We start from the raw sequence: 18,278 nt of genomic DNA, 5'->3' as shown, positions 1-18,278 counted from the left end.
GTTTAGTGGTGGGATGGCAGTGTTAAGTTTAACGGTTGGACTTGATGATTTTAAAGGTCTTTTCCAACCTAAACAATTCTATGATTCTATGTATTGAAAGAAATACTGCTCTAGGCACAAATGCGTGATGTTAAACTTCAAATTCTCCCTTTCACTTTCGTTTGTAATCTCAAATTAAAAAACACAGGAGACACCGCATTACTTATTAAATTGATTTGCTCTCCTATGGTCCGATCTTATTTTTAACTTCTGTTTTTAATCTTAAAATATTTCCCTATTCACAGTCACTGCTATTTCCCAGAATACCTTCCAGTTTATGCTTCTACATAAATAGCTTCTGAAAGATTTGTGTGTCAGCTGGAGTCTTGGTATTTTACTTCAAAAATATTTTAAAAAATTATTATACTCTTACTTCTTCATGAACTATTCTATAAGCAATCACTTTGTGCTTCAGTCAAGATAACCTTGAAACAGTATTTTCAAAGTGTGCTAAGAAATAATACATTTATACACTCTAAGGCTAGAGATTCAAGTTACAGCATAACTTGAAATCCATTAAACACAACATCAAAATTACTTCATTTTCACCACTGAATTGTAGTATAGTATACCTATACACAAACACTACATTCCTGTACATTAGCTGATAACCTACAGATTTTTTTAAAAAAAAAAGTATGTAAAATAATCCATGTTTCTTACTTATGAATAAATGCATGTCCACTTCCCAAGGAATTCAATAAAAGGTCATTTGTTCATTTCAACACAAATGAAGGAAGCCTTTTCTTAACACTCTGCCATTACTCAAAGAGCAGTTTGAGAAGCAGAAGGAAAAAGACAGACTCCTCTCTGATAAAAAGACATATTTAAAGCAAAAAGCAGTTTGATTCTTACATCTTCATTAGATGTTTGGAAAAAAAAATAAGGAAGTGGTATGTTTCTTTCCACTTCACATCTTGTATAATAGCAAACAAGACTCAGAAATGGTTACTATGTCAGACAGAACTACAGTATTTATTATGAACCAAAGACAACACTTTCTGACTTTGGCTTTTAAAAATCTCAGTGTAAGAAAAAAATCTTACACCCCAAAATACATCTGCTAAAGCAACTCAAAGCAAGTTGCCTGCTAGAAGCAAAATGCAAGATCATTTAAATGAAAATTCCCATACAAACTGATTGCTAAAACAGAGGGAGACTTCCCATGGACTCCAAAATTATCATCACAAAGATTTCCAAAGGAGGAAAATCATTTTAGCCACCATATAGCTTTGTTAAATTATATACAGTTTAACATTGTTTTACCAAGATGGATGTTATAAAGCCAAACATGAAATAAATGCATTACATTCGGTGTCCTCAGACAATTAGAATTACAATACAAAAGAGAGAAAATACAATGTTAATATATTGACCAACTGAAAAAAAACCAAACCAAAAAAGAAAAAGTAATGCAAGAATGCTAGTTTAGCAAATGCCTCTAAAATATGCCTGGATAACTTTTTCTTATTAGTCCAGTAATTTTTCTGTGCTGCAAGGAACTTTGATCATTGTCCTTAAAAATCACTGTATCACAGACTTCCTCCAAGCTGTAGTTATAAGATTCAGTTTATAGGTGTTGCGGTAACAGCAAAGCTGACTTCTAGAAAAACAGAAATTTAAGTAAATAAGCTGCTCAGAATATTCATACTGCTTTATTAAATCTTAAGAAGTTATCTGAATTTCTGCGTTAGAAAGTATTAGTTGCCCCCCTCTATTTTAAGTGATTATTTTACTTCAGCATATCAAATTCAATGCTAACAGTCCACATACTAGGAAAACAGAGTGGATGGAAATCTGTAATCCTGTTATTAAACCATTTTAACTGACTTCTATCTCTGTTCCCTCAAAAGATTCTGTAGGAGCTGCCAGAATGCAAGAGTTTCAAGAAAAGCTGTTCTCTCACTTTTTATGCCCACAGACTTACAATGAAACAATTCCAGTGTGAAAATCAAGAGTGACTTTCAGAGAATGATGGGCACAAGTTTATACCTTTCTTTTTGGCTTAGTTTGTGAGTAGGACGCAAGGTAACGATTTTGTAATTGCTCCAATGCCAAGATGCTGCAACAATCTTGACTATGGCTTTAAGGGGTCTGTTTGCAAATTGCTGCTTGCTGCTGACAAATTGACACACAGAAGGGAGGAAATTCAAATGCTGATAATATTTATTCTACCAGAATGCTGAAACAAGGTATTTCTACAAGCTTGTTGCACTTAAAAAAAAACATAAAACCAGCTTATTTCTACACAAAGCCTAATTTACAGCCGCAGCTCAAGGTTGTCTGTGCCACTCTAGAGCACAGCATTTCATGCTACATGGAACTTCCCAGTGACAAAATGAGAGGTTACCTTCAAGAAACTTGATGCTCAACCGTGATCAAAATGAAACACACTAAAATACTTCTTTTTATTTTCATGTATTTATTTTTAAAAAAGAACACGATGCCCCTTATTTTAAATAACTTCCTTGGAAGTACTGGTTACACTGTTGCTGGCACGTATAATTTATCCTTGCCAGTTTCTTTGCTAGAAGGAATATACCATCCTCTCAGAAAGCGTATTAGTGCAGTAGAGACTAAAACTCTCTCAACAGTAAACCTCACAAACTGATTACTCAGATTTAACCTTTATTTTTATACCTTTACGGAGACTCAGCTAAAAACCAGTAACTGCTCTCCTCCATTTCCCTCAGCCAGCCTTCATCTGAAATATTAAAACAGTAGGTTGTAAGAGGCATCCACAGAGCCCTGGTAAAACAAACTAAATAAAAGTTACAACTCTCCTCCTCCGCATTTTAAGCAATTCCCCCCCCCCTTCCCAAATCAAATCCCACAACAAGTAGTCAGTGACTGCATGAAGGACAACCGGCCAAAGTTCAACTCAATAAGAAATACATATACACACACTGAAAGAAGCTTCAAAGAACCTGCTCTTCCTCAATCATCTATTAAAAACCTGTAAGCTTCACCTCTTTCGTAAGGCAGAAAGTTCACCCTTGATTTTCAGCTCAACAAGCTGAAGTACACACATCCAAAAAGAGGAAATGATATGTTGGTTTATCCATTTGCAATCTGTCACCTTTCAAATTTCATCAGTACTTTTTGAGCTTCTATTACGAGAGGCATAAAACACGACAACATGATTTGTCTTTATCGTGTAATCATTGCTCCTCTCCCCTCCTTCAAACCTGCCAAGCTATAGAGGGCTTCTCCCAGACACCCCAGTGCTTTATTGTATACCTTTGATGAATTTTCTATTTCACTTACTCACCAAGCTGTTAGGACTGGAACAACGTTACAAGAAAATTAAAAGTCTATTTCTAGTATTACTTTAGTCTCTGCAAACTTCATCTAATAGATGCCATAGTTACGATTTTGTGTGCTTTGAATAAGGCTGGTACTGCTTTTGTTAGCATTCCGAATTTTGAACTGCTTACCTGCAATGTCACAACACCGTTCAGAGAATAAGGTAGGTCACATTACAAAATAGAACTAATTAAATTTTTTTGAATAAAAGAAATAGGTAATGATTTTATATGTCCAATATATAACTAAGAATCATAAGACGAAAAGGAGGAGTATAAACATGCTCAACGCACCTATCTAGAATTACCAGAAAAATTGACTCACTGACAGGATGTGATGTGGGTTGCAGGACTAGCTGTAAAGTCAACATACAGAATAAATCAAGTGACTTGTTCTTCCCATAATACATTCTAAATTGCTCTAATAATATTTTCAGTGTCTGTAAAAAATTACAATATATACTTGATTACAACTCACAAAAAAGAAATGCATCCTTTCATTTTTTTCTTGAGTTTGTATTGGGGTTTCTACAGTCATGTTGTGAGAAGGAAGCTTTGGTTTCCTCATAAAGTTAAAAGTCTTTATGGTGATGAAGAGGAACTTTATACTCCCTAATATTTTTAAGAGGCATGCAAAAACAAAAACAAAACAACAACATAAAAACCCAAACCTCAAACCAACCACAAATAGGCTACACTTCATACGTTTAATTTACAGTAACAGCATTCACATAAATTGTATATCACTAGATTGAAGCTTAAGATAATTCTATGAATACCTGCACATATACTTTAATATGGTCATGACAAATGTGTATTTGCATATATCTTTAAAACTTCTTACTATTAAGATTTGAAATAACATGAAAGGATAAGATAAGAAAATAACATATACTGTTAAAAGAATATTGCATAACATGAAGGACATACAAATTTACTCAGTGGATCATTTTTCTTCTATAGAAGCACGTTTCCAAATTACCTCAAACTGATTTTCGTACATTTGCATGCTTTACACGATAAAGAAAATATACATACTTGCGGTTGAAATGATAGCCTATACACATATACAGTGAAAATTCTGTTATTCTTGAAAGCACTCAATAATATTACACAAGCTGGAAATCCTTTTGTTTCTGAACATTAACGATCACTGTTTCAAAAGCAAGACCCATTATATGATGTGTTCCCTTGGTGGAAGCTTTAACTTGTTATGGTCTGTTATGTGGCAAATGTTACGTCAAGAATGGATGCGAGTAATATTTAATGCCAGAATTAACTACTACCTTAGTCAAGACTGTGGCCAAATTAAAGCCACAACCAGAACTCTAAACACATCTGGAATAAGGTTAAAATTTTATGTAGTAGGGCTTATTACAGTTAAGTCTAGACAACAATATTGAACAGTTTTTGGTCATGAATGGTTAAGGACTATTCTAATCATGTGTGGGCAACAACTCATGTCGTCCTTGAAGCCTTTCATGGAACAGAGCACATTGTATGAAGCAACTGCAGTTTTAACTTCCTACACAGTTAACAATAATTTAGCATTATTACAAACCTACAGAGAAATATGGCAACTATTTCAGTTAATTCTCCCACACACGTTGTTGAGGACCATTACGTTCTCATCTTTGAAAAGATTAAAGAACCGTTTAAAATACCACCCTTTTCCATATTATTTAAACTGGCAACGTGCTTCCTTACAATCTTCCAGGAAAAGCTTTATGTAATAGCAACAAAATGAGCTATTACAACCATGTAAAACACTTGAATGTTAAAGTCCTAGCACATTTCTACTTATCTGAAAAAGATATGCCTAGCTAGAACACATCCTCTCCCAAATTCAAGTGATTAAAAATTTAATGGGTTAGCTTAATTCTAGAACTTCAGAATAGAAGACATTGCTTCAGTTTCTAGAACTGTTTCTAAAGATACATCATGCTGTCCATGTTTATTTTGTGTCCATGTCAAACATTCACATCACATTGCATAAGGGCATAAAAGAGAAAAAAGGCACAAACTTCTTCCAGATCCTTCTAGGAATCCTAGATTCTAGCTTCGTAGCATCGAGTAGGAGCCTGTCACAGAATTCATAAGAACAATGATTTATAAGGAACAATTTAAGCTTCTGTGGCTTGATAGACACGTTTTGGATTTTCCAACTGGCTTTTCAAAATGCTAGCATGTCAATTCTGAATTGTAGAATGCCAGAATCATTGAGGCTGGAAGGGACCTCTGGAGGACACCAGGTCCCAATCCCATGCTCAAGCAGGGCCACCTGTAGACGGGTACCCATGTCCAAGCAGCTTTTAACTATCCCTGAAGATGGTGACACCACAACCTGTGCCAGTGTTCGGTGACCGTCACAGGAAAAAAAGTGTTTCCTGATGTTCAGATGGAGCCTCCTATGTTTCAGTTTGTGCCCATTGCTCCTGGTCCTCTCACTGGGCACCACTGGAAAGTGCCTGGCTCTTTCTTCTATGCACTCTCCCTTTAGATATCATCGATGAGATCCCACCTGAACTTTTTCTTCTCTAGGCTGAACAGTCCCAGTGCTCTCAGCTTTTTTTTTTTCCCTCTCATTAATATGACACACCAGTCCCTTAATCACCTTAGTGGCCCTTTTCTGGACTCTCTTCTCCAGGTATGGCCTTACCAGTGCTGAGCAGAGGGGAAGGAGGATCACCTCCCTCAACCTGCTGACAATACTCCTCCTAAAGCAGGCTGGTGTCCTGGTTTCGGCTGGGATAGAGTTAATTTTCTTCATAGTAGCTAGCATAGTGAGCATAGTGCTGTGTTTTGGATTTAGTACTACAAGAACGTTGATAACACTGATGTTTTTAGTTGTTGCCAAGTAGTGCTCAGACTACTCAAGGACTTTTTGAGCTTCTCCTGCTCGGCCAGGTGCATAACAAGCTGGGAGGGAACACAGCCAGGACAGCTAACCCAAACTGACCAAAGAGCTATTCCATACCATATAACGTCATGTTTGGGGGGGGTTAGTAGGTCAGTTGTGGGGAGAATGATGGCAGCTCAGGGAGTAATCGCTGCTTGGGACAGGCTGGGCATCGGTTGGTGGGTGGTGAGCAATTGCATTGTGCATCATTCGTTTTGTATATTCTGTATATTCTCTTACCATTCTCATTATTACTATTATTTTTATTTTCTCTTATTAAACTGTCTCTATCTCAGCCCACGGCTCTAACCTTCTTTTCCTCCGGATTCTCTCCCCCATCCCACTGAGGAGGGGGGAGTGAGCAAGCCGCTACGTCATGCTTAGTTGCCAGGCAGGTTAAACCACGGCACTGGGATACCATTTAGCCTTCCTTGCCATAGGTACCACTGCTGAACTCCATGTATTCTTTGACTTAAAAGGTTATTTAGTAGAACCTTCACACTTACGAGTGTAGACACTGAGCGTTCATGAGATGTTCAGAGATGGTACTCTCTTCCATCTGAAATGGATCTGTCTGTTTTATAAAAAGTTCCTATTGTAGAACCTCAGTCCCACTGGGTACACTTGAGCCTACTGTGTGGAAGAGTGGTTGCAGACCTGTTAAATGAAGAAAGGCCACAACATAACCACATGCCTTTAGAAGTATGGTATTTTCACACTGTTGTTTCTGAGCAAGCCTGCAACTGGTTGCTAAATTCCATTGCCATTGGGAAATATGGATTATTTATATATACATTTCTTTGAAATGTGTTTTATGTCCACAGAAAATCTTTCTTCTGCAAGCTGCCAAATCATCTATGGGAGGATTGAGTTTACTCTTTCTTCAGTTCTCAACCAAGAATTTCATATTTCTTCAAGGTTTCTGTGAGAAAACAGTTGGACAGATGATGGATTGAGAATGTACATCTGTTCTTCAAGGTGTGTTAATAACACCCTTAAAATGCTCATTACGGTGTGAGTGACTCCAAGGAGTATTCCTTACAAAGCATGATCACTTGGACAATGGTCCTGAAGTCCCTTGTTAAATGAAGGCTGAAGCACCACTGAAGCCACCTTATTTTGATTTCCATAACACAACAAAAATTAACAAATGTGTGAAGAATCTCCTTAAGTCTGCAAGACAGCCACTGATATTGCTAGAGCTGAAGGAGACTCAGCCCTAATCAATACTCACTTGTATCCTGACCAACTTGGACAAGATTCCTAACAGAGTATGTGGTTAAAAAAAGCTGTGTTGAAGCGGCCGGTGCTTTGAGATTTTTTTGCCAAGCAGATGAAGAACTCTCCTAAAGGACTCTCCCCAGTCAATGTCAAAAGACAAAGCCCACAATACACCAAAAATATGCAGCAAAACTTCAGTCTGGGATGCATGCAGCTATGGACAAGACTGTGGCAACACAACATCTTAAATATTGACCTGGGAAAACCTGAAGTATTTAGGCTTTTCCAAAACATGGTATTGTTCTTACAAGTAGTGATATAAGAACAACCATCTGTAAGAGCTTGTATAGTCTGGCCCTTTTGGTTTAAAGAATTGCTTGGAGCTTTAACAGTAATTAATAGTGACAAAGGCACTAAGAACACACTCATTCATTCAACAGATTCCCATAGAGGAGAAAGATCTCTTATAAAAGAGGAAAGAGAGAGAAATCAAGATCTCCAAGAAGCCTATCAGTAACTCAGTAAATGAAAAGCCCTGAAAAACTTAATCTGCAGATATATAGCAGATACATCTAAGTGACCTTTGCCAGAAAGGGCTAAAAACCTCTATAAGTAAAGGGGTACATGCTGTAATCCAAAATACAGTGCAGATAGCTTACCTAGAGGTAGCAGTTTTGCTTCACAACAATCTAAAAACTCAAACTGCTTCTCTAAATAGGCATTTTATTGCGTGCCATCTGTGCTACAACATTTCTGACAGGCAAAGAGTATATCTGTAATACTGTGAAAGCTACCCAGTGTTCCCTGCTGCAAGAAAAAGGGAACAAAGGTTTGAAAGGTGGTGATGATCCAACTGCTTTATAAGAAGGGTCTAAGAAAAACAAAGTTCTGGGCATCGAAATAGAGGTAGAATGTACCAGAAATCAAAGGGGTTTAAGGGAAACCTCGACCAAACATTATCCAAAGCAAACATCCTGTTATACCTTGTGGGTCATTTTTAGCAAGAGTATATATTGCCAGAAGTTCCATTACCAGTTCCATACCAAAAGTTGCAGAAGTATCACTCACAACCACTTTCATGTCAAAACACCCAACAAGCACGTCTGAAACACATTCTGGCTGTAGCCTGGTCTTTCAAATGATCCATTAAATTTGCTTGTGCAGGGAAAGTAGCCCTATATTCTCTGAACAATTGAATTTGCATTATTTCACCTCAGGTGAATTGTACAGATCCTAGAAGCAGAGGAAAGACAACACTCAAGAGAGTGATAACACACAGAACAGACAGCATGCAATGTTCATAAGGCCAGAAAGAACAGAGACTAAGTAGAAGAAACAGTTCCAAGAGACAGTTTTGCTGAGCACTGAGAAGATAAAAACATCTACAATATAAGCATGGCCTTGAAGCATTAAAATTCCTTCCCAGAAAAGGATTTGTATTTGCAACCGATAAAAAGTCAAGGTACCTGAAAAGTCAGTGACAACAAATCAGTAGTCCTTTTCAGAACTGCAGCATCTTATGTGCATATGCAGACCTAAGCCTCACGTAAAAGTAAGCAATTGAATACTGACTACCTATGAAGCAAACAACTTTTGAAATGGATTTACATCCACCAAACAAAATGTTACATTATTTGCTTAAGAGCAATGAGTAGTACAATATTTCATACAACATTTTCAATCTACTTAAAAGCATTAAACCCAATAATTCTCCTTACTTTTCTACCATAGTGATTAACCACAAGAATTAACTCGTATAGTCAAGGATAGAAAAATTTCAGAAATTTGTTTGTTAATTCATAATGTATGCCTAGAGTATGGTGTCATATCCCACTTCCTCATAGGTTTGTTCCATTCCACAGTTACCTGGGTACAATTTGTTTTCAGTCTTCTGGGAAGTGCAAATGGAAACTGAACACTTTCTGTGTTCTGTTTCTGTTTTTCTGTATTTTCTAATTCTCAATTATGTGCAAAAGTTACCCTGTTTTATTTACCTATTTTACTTAAAAGTAAGTAAAGGAAAAATAAGATGTCATACCGATATTTACAAGTCAAAACAGGTACTGCTGTGACTTTCATCTATGCAGAGTTTATTTTCTGCATCATCATCATAGGCTCGGCTTTATTCTAGTTTAATTCCTAAGCAATAGGCACTGCATGTGCTGTACGGCCCCAGAAATAACCCTTGAAGACAATATTCTTCATCCCTCTGAAGAAAAAATTCCGTACCTGCTTTTCCCCTTTTTCTGAATGCAAAGCAGTTCACCAACTGGGGTTTTTGGGTTTGGTTTTTTTGGGTTTTTTTTGGTTTGGTTTTTTTTTTTTTTTGCTATTACGTCAGAGTATGAGAGCCAAATCTCAGAGGAATACAGCTCCGGATTGCAGGTTTCAGGTAGCAAAAATCCCTCTTGCTACAAAATAAGAACCTGACCACATAAAGTATGTAGTGAAAGTGGCAAATCAGTTTGTATTGACTAAACCATGCGAAACAGAGAAGTAAAATGATCAGCTTTAATGATCAAAAGGACAGCAGCAATATACTAAAGAGCACTGCATTTAAATTACAAGACTTAACTGTAACTCTACACAGACCTAATTCAACTGAATTATTGCTTCATTCATTGTCTTCATCCCAGCCTCCCAACATATTCATATTCTTAAGAATTAACACTCAAGGTTGAGGCAAAAAGTGCATTTTTTTAATTGCATGCATATATTAACCTTCATAAAAAAATGTAGGATGATATATAAATATGCAAGAGTACTACCTTAATAAAACAGTTTAAGGAAATAGAGCCACAATAATTAAAACTTCATGGTTTAAATAAAAATTTGTAGCACAAACATTTACTTAAACTCATTTATATCCAAGTTCATTATCACAAGACAATTCAGAAAAAAATATGACAAATTAGAGTTTTATATGAAAAGGATTTGCTAAAAAATAACTACTAATTTGTGATTAAGGTGTGCATAAGACATTTGGTAAGATTAAGGCATTTTCAAATTATGAACAGAAAATTTTTTCTTCCCACCAGAAGTGTTCATTATTTCATTGTAACTCAAAGTGTATTTTGACTTACCTTTTGCAAACAAACAAAAAAACCCACTGTTTACACAAAGTTAATTTATTAACTACTGAGATGCTACTGGTTTTTGATACACCTAGATTTTTCTAAGATCTAAGAGTACCTGATAAGATAAAAAAGGATTTAAACCAAAATACTACTCAGTTTTCCCCAATATGGAGAATCCAGCATATCCCTACATTATTTTAAACTAGTTATAATGCAATTCAGAACCTCAACAAACTATTTCTCATACAAGCAAAACTACTTTATTCTTTGTATACAATCTACATCTGCATTCAACTCAGAAGGATTACTGTAGCTCCTGTTGACAAGCCTGAGCTAGTTTAAAACTGCCCAGCTTGGTAACAGTTCAACCATGGCACAGAGAGGATGCCCAAACCAAGCTTTTATAGCCCCATCTCTTCTGTGCCTCCTTCCCTGAGCACTATGCAACTTTTACAATAGCTTTGAACTAGGCAGATTGACAGTTTTACAGATAACTCGGGCATATTTATGTAAATTTTGTCACATCTCTGACAACAAATACAGTTTATAAACTCAGGATTTTTCTTTTAAACTGTGACTGACAGCCCTCTGCCTGTACTGAGATTCTAGATTCTCAAAGGCACAAGGCTGATCCTGCACATGGGTTCCTTAAAGTCTTTTAAAAAAAAGAACTGCACAGACATTCCTTAATACAAAACATGTAACAGTCATCTTTAACAGCATTGGTTTGAGCTAGCCCATTTCACTTCACACTTAGACCAGAAAAGCTTATGCAATTATGGAACCTCAACTGTGGTGACAGTGACCTTCAACTCAAGGTGACAACTTGTCAAATTGCTATTACTTTCTGCACAAAACTAAGTAATCAAGTTCGGAAAACAAGTATCCATCGTAACTTATGGATCATGCTGCCCATATGCAATCCTTGACAGAAGGATGGGTTTTGTTTTTTTTTTTTTCTTCAATAATGAGGCACTAGGAAAAATATTTGCCTAGCAAAGCTTTTAAACTTCCTCATTCATAGAGCTTTGATTTTGAAGAAATTTAAAACTGGTGAAAGTGTGCTAGTGTTTCTTCAGTGCTGAACCATCAGTTATTAGAATAAGTCATTCTGTGTACTCAACTCATGATGAATCAGTCAGATTTTTTCTTTTCAGCACAGAAATTCGGCTAAGCACAGCTCTGTTACACAAACTACCCATCATTTCACACTATTTTCCTATTCACTCAAAATTCTTCTTTGTAAAAGGAAATTTCTAAGAAATAAATTGATCTATTTTCAGCAGGTCCATTATGAAATTGTAATTTTTAATAAATAAGAAATAAGTTAAATAAGGTATTACACATGGGTCTATTAAGAGCATTTTGCACTAGCCAACAAGAGACTGAAACTTGCTGTGTTGTGTTGCCCTCTTCAGGCCGATATGACAACATTTTTTTAGTTCTTTGGCTCGATGAATCATTGCATTTCAACTTCTTTCATAAAAATTTTCAGATTTGCAGTTTCAAGCTAACTTTACCTCTATCCCATCAGTGCTTAGTGGGATTGAGATCTTTTGATCTAAAATCCTATAGAAATAAACTTTACTTTTGGCTTCTACATCTCCCTAACGTTAATACTAATCTTGAGGATTACCAAAATATCAGCTAGTGTTTGAAAAGATTACTAAAAAAACAACTTCAGCATTGGTAAGCAAGCCTCATGACAAGAGGCTTAAAGAGCTCAATTGATTCAGCTTACCAAAGAAAAATGAAGCTGCTGAAATCACTCTGTAAGTGAACTTGGAGATTAGAAAGTCAGATGACTTAAGTAGTATAAGGCAAAGTAAAATCTAAAAACTGGAGTTGAAGCCAGACAAATTCGGCCTTGAAATGCAATGGAGGCTTTTCAACCAAAACAAAAAGAGATTTTAATAACCTACTAGTACAAAAGGATGGATTCATTATTACTTGAAAACTTTACACATGGACCCAGTATTTTTCCAAACAATCTGTTTTGATCAGTTTGAGTAACTGTCAAATTGTGATGCTGATTTACATACTTGTAATGGGGTTTGCAACTGATTATCTGAGCTCTGCCAATTAATGTGGAAATATGAATAAAACAGTCTTCCATTGCTTGGGAAAGGGCCATGCTTGAGCTTCTGATTCATTATTGAAGCAGATATTAATAACGTCTTAGAAGTTTTCATTTCCCCCTCCCACCTTGCTATTTTTAGAGGACAGGTCATGGTAGACATTTAAATCCATTTAGACATCTCAGTACTGCAACTTTGACAAAAAGAGCAAAGTGTTGGATTTAACCAACGTGTTATTAAGTACAGAATTTCACTCTACATTATTAAGGCAGATAAATATCATAACAATTTGTGACTGATTTAATCACAACATCTTAAGGGACTTAGGATAGGAAAAACCTGTTCAAAGTTAAGGCCTACTATGTAATTAGGCAATAAAATTAATAACCTAATCAAACCCCTTAGAAAACAGAGGCAAAGAAAATGCTCATTCCAGTACCGTGGCATGTCCCAGTACCCAAATAAAGGAACAAGCAAAGAAACAATCCCAGATCATTCCCTTGCGTGTTTGCCAGCCCAAAACAGCCAGCCTGCCTTAAGCCAATTGCGGCTCTAGAAAAGCTCAGAAGAACTTGTCATATATAGTTTTAACACATTTTCTTTCACATACTTTTGTAATTTTATTCTCAAGAATGAAATGCTGTTTACTACTTTAAATCCTATCTACTCATACGGCAGACTGCAGAGGAAAGGAAGATTGACAGAGCCAGAACAAGAAAGAGCAAGTGGGTGAACATGACACAGGGGGAGAGCAAGAAACCAAAACTCAGGGATGCGTGCAAACTAAGCACACAACAACTGAGACTCAGAGTGCTCCCATCTGCAGCGTAAGACATCAGACAGTTGTTCATCAGGGTAGTCTCTATCAGCATGTAGAGACTCCTCTCCGGTGCCTGACTAATATGCCCTGTCACAGTGCCTGGAGCCAAAGACTGATGAAAACTTCCTGCCATTTATCAGCCATATAGTTTGTTCAATTAGAAAGTGCAAAACCAGACGGTCTTGTAAACATGGGGGAAAAAGTCCTCAAGCTAAACTAGCTCTAGTACTGTACAAGAAAAGCAACACTCTTAAAATGCATAACATACTCAAAGCATTACTATTATTTTCTCTCTTGCTATTAAAGAACAAGATTAAAAAAAAAAACAAAAACACAGTACTGTTGAATAGAGTACACGACAAAAAGGCAAAAAAGTTTTCATGCAACTGTCAACTGAAGACAGGAGCTTATGCCTCTGAAGTGATCAAGCAGGGCACTTTTTTTTTTTGGACGCATGTAAGTAAAAGTGTCGCAAAAATGTAATCCCTATTTTTAAACCGTCTCTGGTAGAAAAAGTTTCCACCTATGTCAAAGGTTCATTTCGTGCAAGTTCTATACAACACAGTTTAGACTATGCCAGATGGTAATAAAATCTCCAAGATCTCTTAGCTAACTTCTAAAATTGCAAATGAGTTGATGCTTAGCAATATTCAGTCTTTTTCTTCATTTTCTACAGTAGATGCCAGGATTCTGGTCCGATCTTAGTTGCTACACGTAAAAGAAGAGGTGCTGGACAAAGGCTTTTAAAATTACCTGTGGTTAGTTTAGTTCTGACTTGACCAAGTGCGACGTTCGTATTTTTGCCATCTCTTTCTCCCCCCCACACCATCAGATTTGGATACCACACGAGGTATGATTCATATTATTCTTTAGAAATGTATTTTAATAGACAAGCTTTACAATTGAAAGAGCCTTTGAGTTTTGAAAATATCAGGCCTTCAAGTGAAAAGCATGTCAGATCACCTTATTGCATGCATTTTTTCTGCAGCAACTTTCCCCAGTCACATTTAATCGTTGCTAAGACTGATTTTTTCTTAGTTGGTATCATAATGTAGTATATTTCTTGGAAGGAAGACAAATTCATCCACCTCATACTGCCAAAACACAGATCTAGGCAGTTCCCCTCACAGAATTTCCTTCTAATAATTTTGGGGTAATGGAAGGTGTGAAGGAAATGCCTAGTAATATCCTGTATATCCTTAAGTACCTACAAAGACACTATTTAAAAACACATAGGAAATAAATGCCCACTGTAGTACAAACCCAGGCTAAACTGGCTTTCAGGTATTTATGTAGGGATATGCAAGCAACCAATTAGAACGCAAAGCTGACCTCTGCAAGCACTAATGGAAATTAAATGCAACTGGGGTGGGTGTTAAATACATCTTAATAATACTTTTGAATCAGTTACTTCAGCATATGCAAGTCTGTCACTAAGCACTGTAACATTATGTTAAAACTACAGGAATTAACTCCTTGCTTGGAATCAAATTATAATCTTGCCCTTCCTAACACTTTCTGAAAATTCCTTTAAATACATAGACTTTTATGATGAGCAGTAATCAGTACACAAACCAACAAAATGAACAAAAAAGCTAGAAACACCTGCAGCCACTTTTTTAAAAAGAGGAACATTGCTGAAAATATCCAGAAATATTAAGAGCTGCATTACTGAAAATAATATGCACCAACCTTCTCAAAGGCTGTCTCAGCATCACCTTTCTTTGTGTTTGGTCTTCTATTCTTAGCTAGACAGTTTGTGTTTAAACTACAGCAAGCAAGGGTTTCCAGTTGAAAAGATAATGAGAATCACAGTAAGTACTACTGGCTAAAGGGATAGATTTTTTTTTTTTTCTTTCTTCTTAAAAAAGCTTTACTGGCATAAAATCATGTGATAGCATAGAAAATTTCCCTCATGGCTTAAAGGTCTGTACCTTATTCAGACAGCAAAACCTCCATTTTGCAAACCGATTTACATGATTTCTACGAAAAGACTTAAAAAAAAAACCCAACACTGAGAACAAACAACTTAGTAACCAACCAAACAAAATGCTGCGAGTGAACTACTTTTCTTGATGCATACTTTTTGATACTTACACAAACCTTACCATCTGCTATGATCTCTGACAAAATGACTGACTTCTGTTCTCAATCTAAGGTTTCACTATGACAGTAAACGTCTTGTATCTAGCATTACAAGTTACTTCAGTCCCACTGCAACATTGTATAGGTTTGTACAGTCATTAAAACCTGTTATAAAGTAGTATCAGACTATTCAGCACTATGAATAAAGGACTTTTTTTGCTAGCTACAGGTGCAAAATTTAAACATAAATAGATGAAAATATTTCAAAGACGAACAAAGCAGAACTGTTTAATTTACAGGGAGGCTACATGAATGGTCTATAAGCTTTTAACCACACTTAATTCCAAACTTCATTGTGACCTTAATGCTGTAAAAACTAATGGGACATCAAAAAAATTGTAAGGATTCCAAGGAATAAGTCTCCAAATAAACTGCTGAGAAAAATAGAGTACTGGTGTATTAAAACAATATTCAAAGCTAGTTTTGGATTGTAAAATATACATTTAGAAGACAAAGGTAAGAACTAGATGCAAGACCTATGCCATTACTTTCACCTTATCATGCCAACAAGAAAAGAAGCCTACACAGTGGTTGAGGGAAAAGTGTTGCTCCCGAAATGTTTGCCTTAAGACCGTTCAGAGGGCATTTTGCATCCAAAGCAGTCCTCATAGTTAGCAGTTAATTTTACTGACAGAATTAGGTTTTTTTTTTTTTAAAAAAAAACAAACCCACAAACAAACATAATCTATACCAGCCTTAACACATTCTCAAGTATTACACACTTACAATATAACGAACAGTAATTACCTATTAGAATAAATATAGTCTATGTTGTCTTTGCTAATTCATAGAGCTTAAGGGTCCAGCAAAGATGAGCATACAGAGTTTTACCATAATGTTAGAAAAGGGAATGTATAATTCTGAAAACAGATTAGGATATATGACACCTCAGTGGAAGAGTTTGGGTAAAAGTGGGTTTATTTCATTGTCTCCTACCTGATAAATTCTAAATGGGATGTATCGAAATCCACTATCTTCTGGAGGATACTCCATGAGTTTTCGATTTATTGCCCAAAACTGCTCAAATTTATCTGTGAAGGTAAAATTAGAATTTGTTAATATTAGTAACATATATTCTTTTTCAGCTAAAAGAGGTAAATGAGACACAATTGGAACCACATGCAAACTTTTCTTACAGAAGTTTGACCTGTGTGAATTTATTTTCCCCACATTTATCTTCCCCATTTAGCTTGAAGCCAAAGGTAAGTCATCTGCATTCTTCTATGAAAACAGTGATGTGGCAACTTATTGAACCGAAAGGGAAAGCAACTTGAATTCACGTAGTATGAACTTTGTAATCACATCCTAATTCACTGTTAGGGAATACTGGGCCACAAGTTATGGATTTCATTACCCCAGTTCACAGTGCCTGTTCCTCCTCTCCCTGCTGCTACTGGTCCACACTGTCTCACAGTTTGTTAAAAACATCTAATTGCTCTTAACTATAGATGAGCAATAGGTGTAAAGTGTAGAGAAACTAAAGCAATAGAAAAACTTCCTGAGGGATTTACATTTGGATATGTAAATCGTAAAATAATCTGCAACAACATATGATATAGCCAGAAAATACACTGCCAGTTTCGTGACACAACCTGAAAATAAAAGTTTGTTTGAAACACATTTTTGTTAGTATCATCCAAGTAACTAGGTTTACTAAAGTAGCCTGAGGCAGCACACCATTTCATCCTGTTCAGACATTACAAGAACCGTGTAGTTTATTGTGCTTAAAACACATTAAGGACAGCATAGGTCTAGAGCAGTAAAGGCTTTTATACATGCAAATCAATTATTAAAATCGAGCAAACAACCAATACCAAAAGTGACAGAAAGGAACATGAAGAGCTGAGATAAAGTTGCTGCTAGCCTCACTGGAGAAGGAGGCTTTAGAAGGGGAAGAGCAAGGGATAAATTTCCTCATAGGCCCTAACTCTCCATGACACCACACACAGCAGACGTTTCTGCAGAAGGAACACAGTCTCTAAGATTTTCCCTCCTGGCACAATGTTCAGCAGACTCTCAAGAAGCCTGGCGATATAACTGTTACAGGATTCAGCCCCCCCGAAGCAAGGTAAAATTCAGAAATCTATTTGTGGAACAGAGGTTCTTACTGCTTCCAAAAGTGCTGATAACAATTAAAGCAATTGCAGAAAATGAAGAGTGTCTGAGATTTGCTTCACTCCAGCGTACAGCACAGATGCCTGCCTGTCAGTGAGGTAAAAGACATAATTAATACACATTGCAGGGTTTATAACACATTGCTTTTCCTGACTGAATGCGACACAAGGCAGGAATTTCCAAGAAACTGAAAACAAACTCCTGCCAGGTATTCTGCAGGAGCATTTCCTGATACTTATCTCAGAAAGTACTTCCACGCCCTTGTTTCCCGATTAGCAGCAAGCACCTCTTGACAAGTGCTTACCTGCGCTGCAGTCGGCGCCACCACCCAGGCACCTGCCCGAGATGAGGAGCTGCCTGGATGCAGGGCGCTCCCCCATGGCAGGGCGCTCCCCCATGGCTCACCAGGTGGCAGTGACAGAGACGACCCTGGAGCTGACTGTACCCAAGCAAGCCTGCATATGGGAACCCCAGCCTACGGAGTCAGAGGTTTACTCCGACCATGTCTGACAGAAAGAAGGACTGCAGCCTCCCCACGAACTCTGTCAGTGGGAACATGGCGATTCAGCATACTTCCCT

At 36.8% G+C, this 18,278-nt stretch overlaps 1 protein-coding gene across 3 annotated transcripts in view; it reads right to left on the bottom strand.

Moving 5' to 3' along the window:
* The window catches only part of ATG5 (autophagy related 5), an 82,293-nt gene that overhangs the window by 29,835 nt on the left and 34,180 nt on the right, over window positions 1-18,278 (bottom strand). For all 3 annotated transcript variants that reach the window (XR_004841205.1, XM_009649339.2, XM_035888793.1), the window contains one exon: window positions 16,521-16,615. Coding sequence is in view for 2 of the 3 variants with exons in the window: in XM_009649339.2 (XP_009647634.1) it covers window positions 16,521-16,615 (95 nt within the window). In the remaining variant the exon portion in view is untranslated. The remainder of the gene's footprint in view (window positions 1-16,520; window positions 16,616-18,278) is intronic.

This window comes from Egretta garzetta, unplaced genomic scaffold, assembly GCF_000687185.1.
Source record: "Egretta garzetta isolate BGI_Z169 unplaced genomic scaffold, ASM68718v1 scaffold10, whole genome shotgun sequence".
Lineage (NCBI taxonomy): Eukaryota > Metazoa > Chordata > Aves > Pelecaniformes > Ardeidae > Egretta > Egretta garzetta.
The sequence above is the reverse complement of the archived record's forward strand: the minus strand, read 5'-3'. Positions and strand labels throughout refer to the sequence as shown.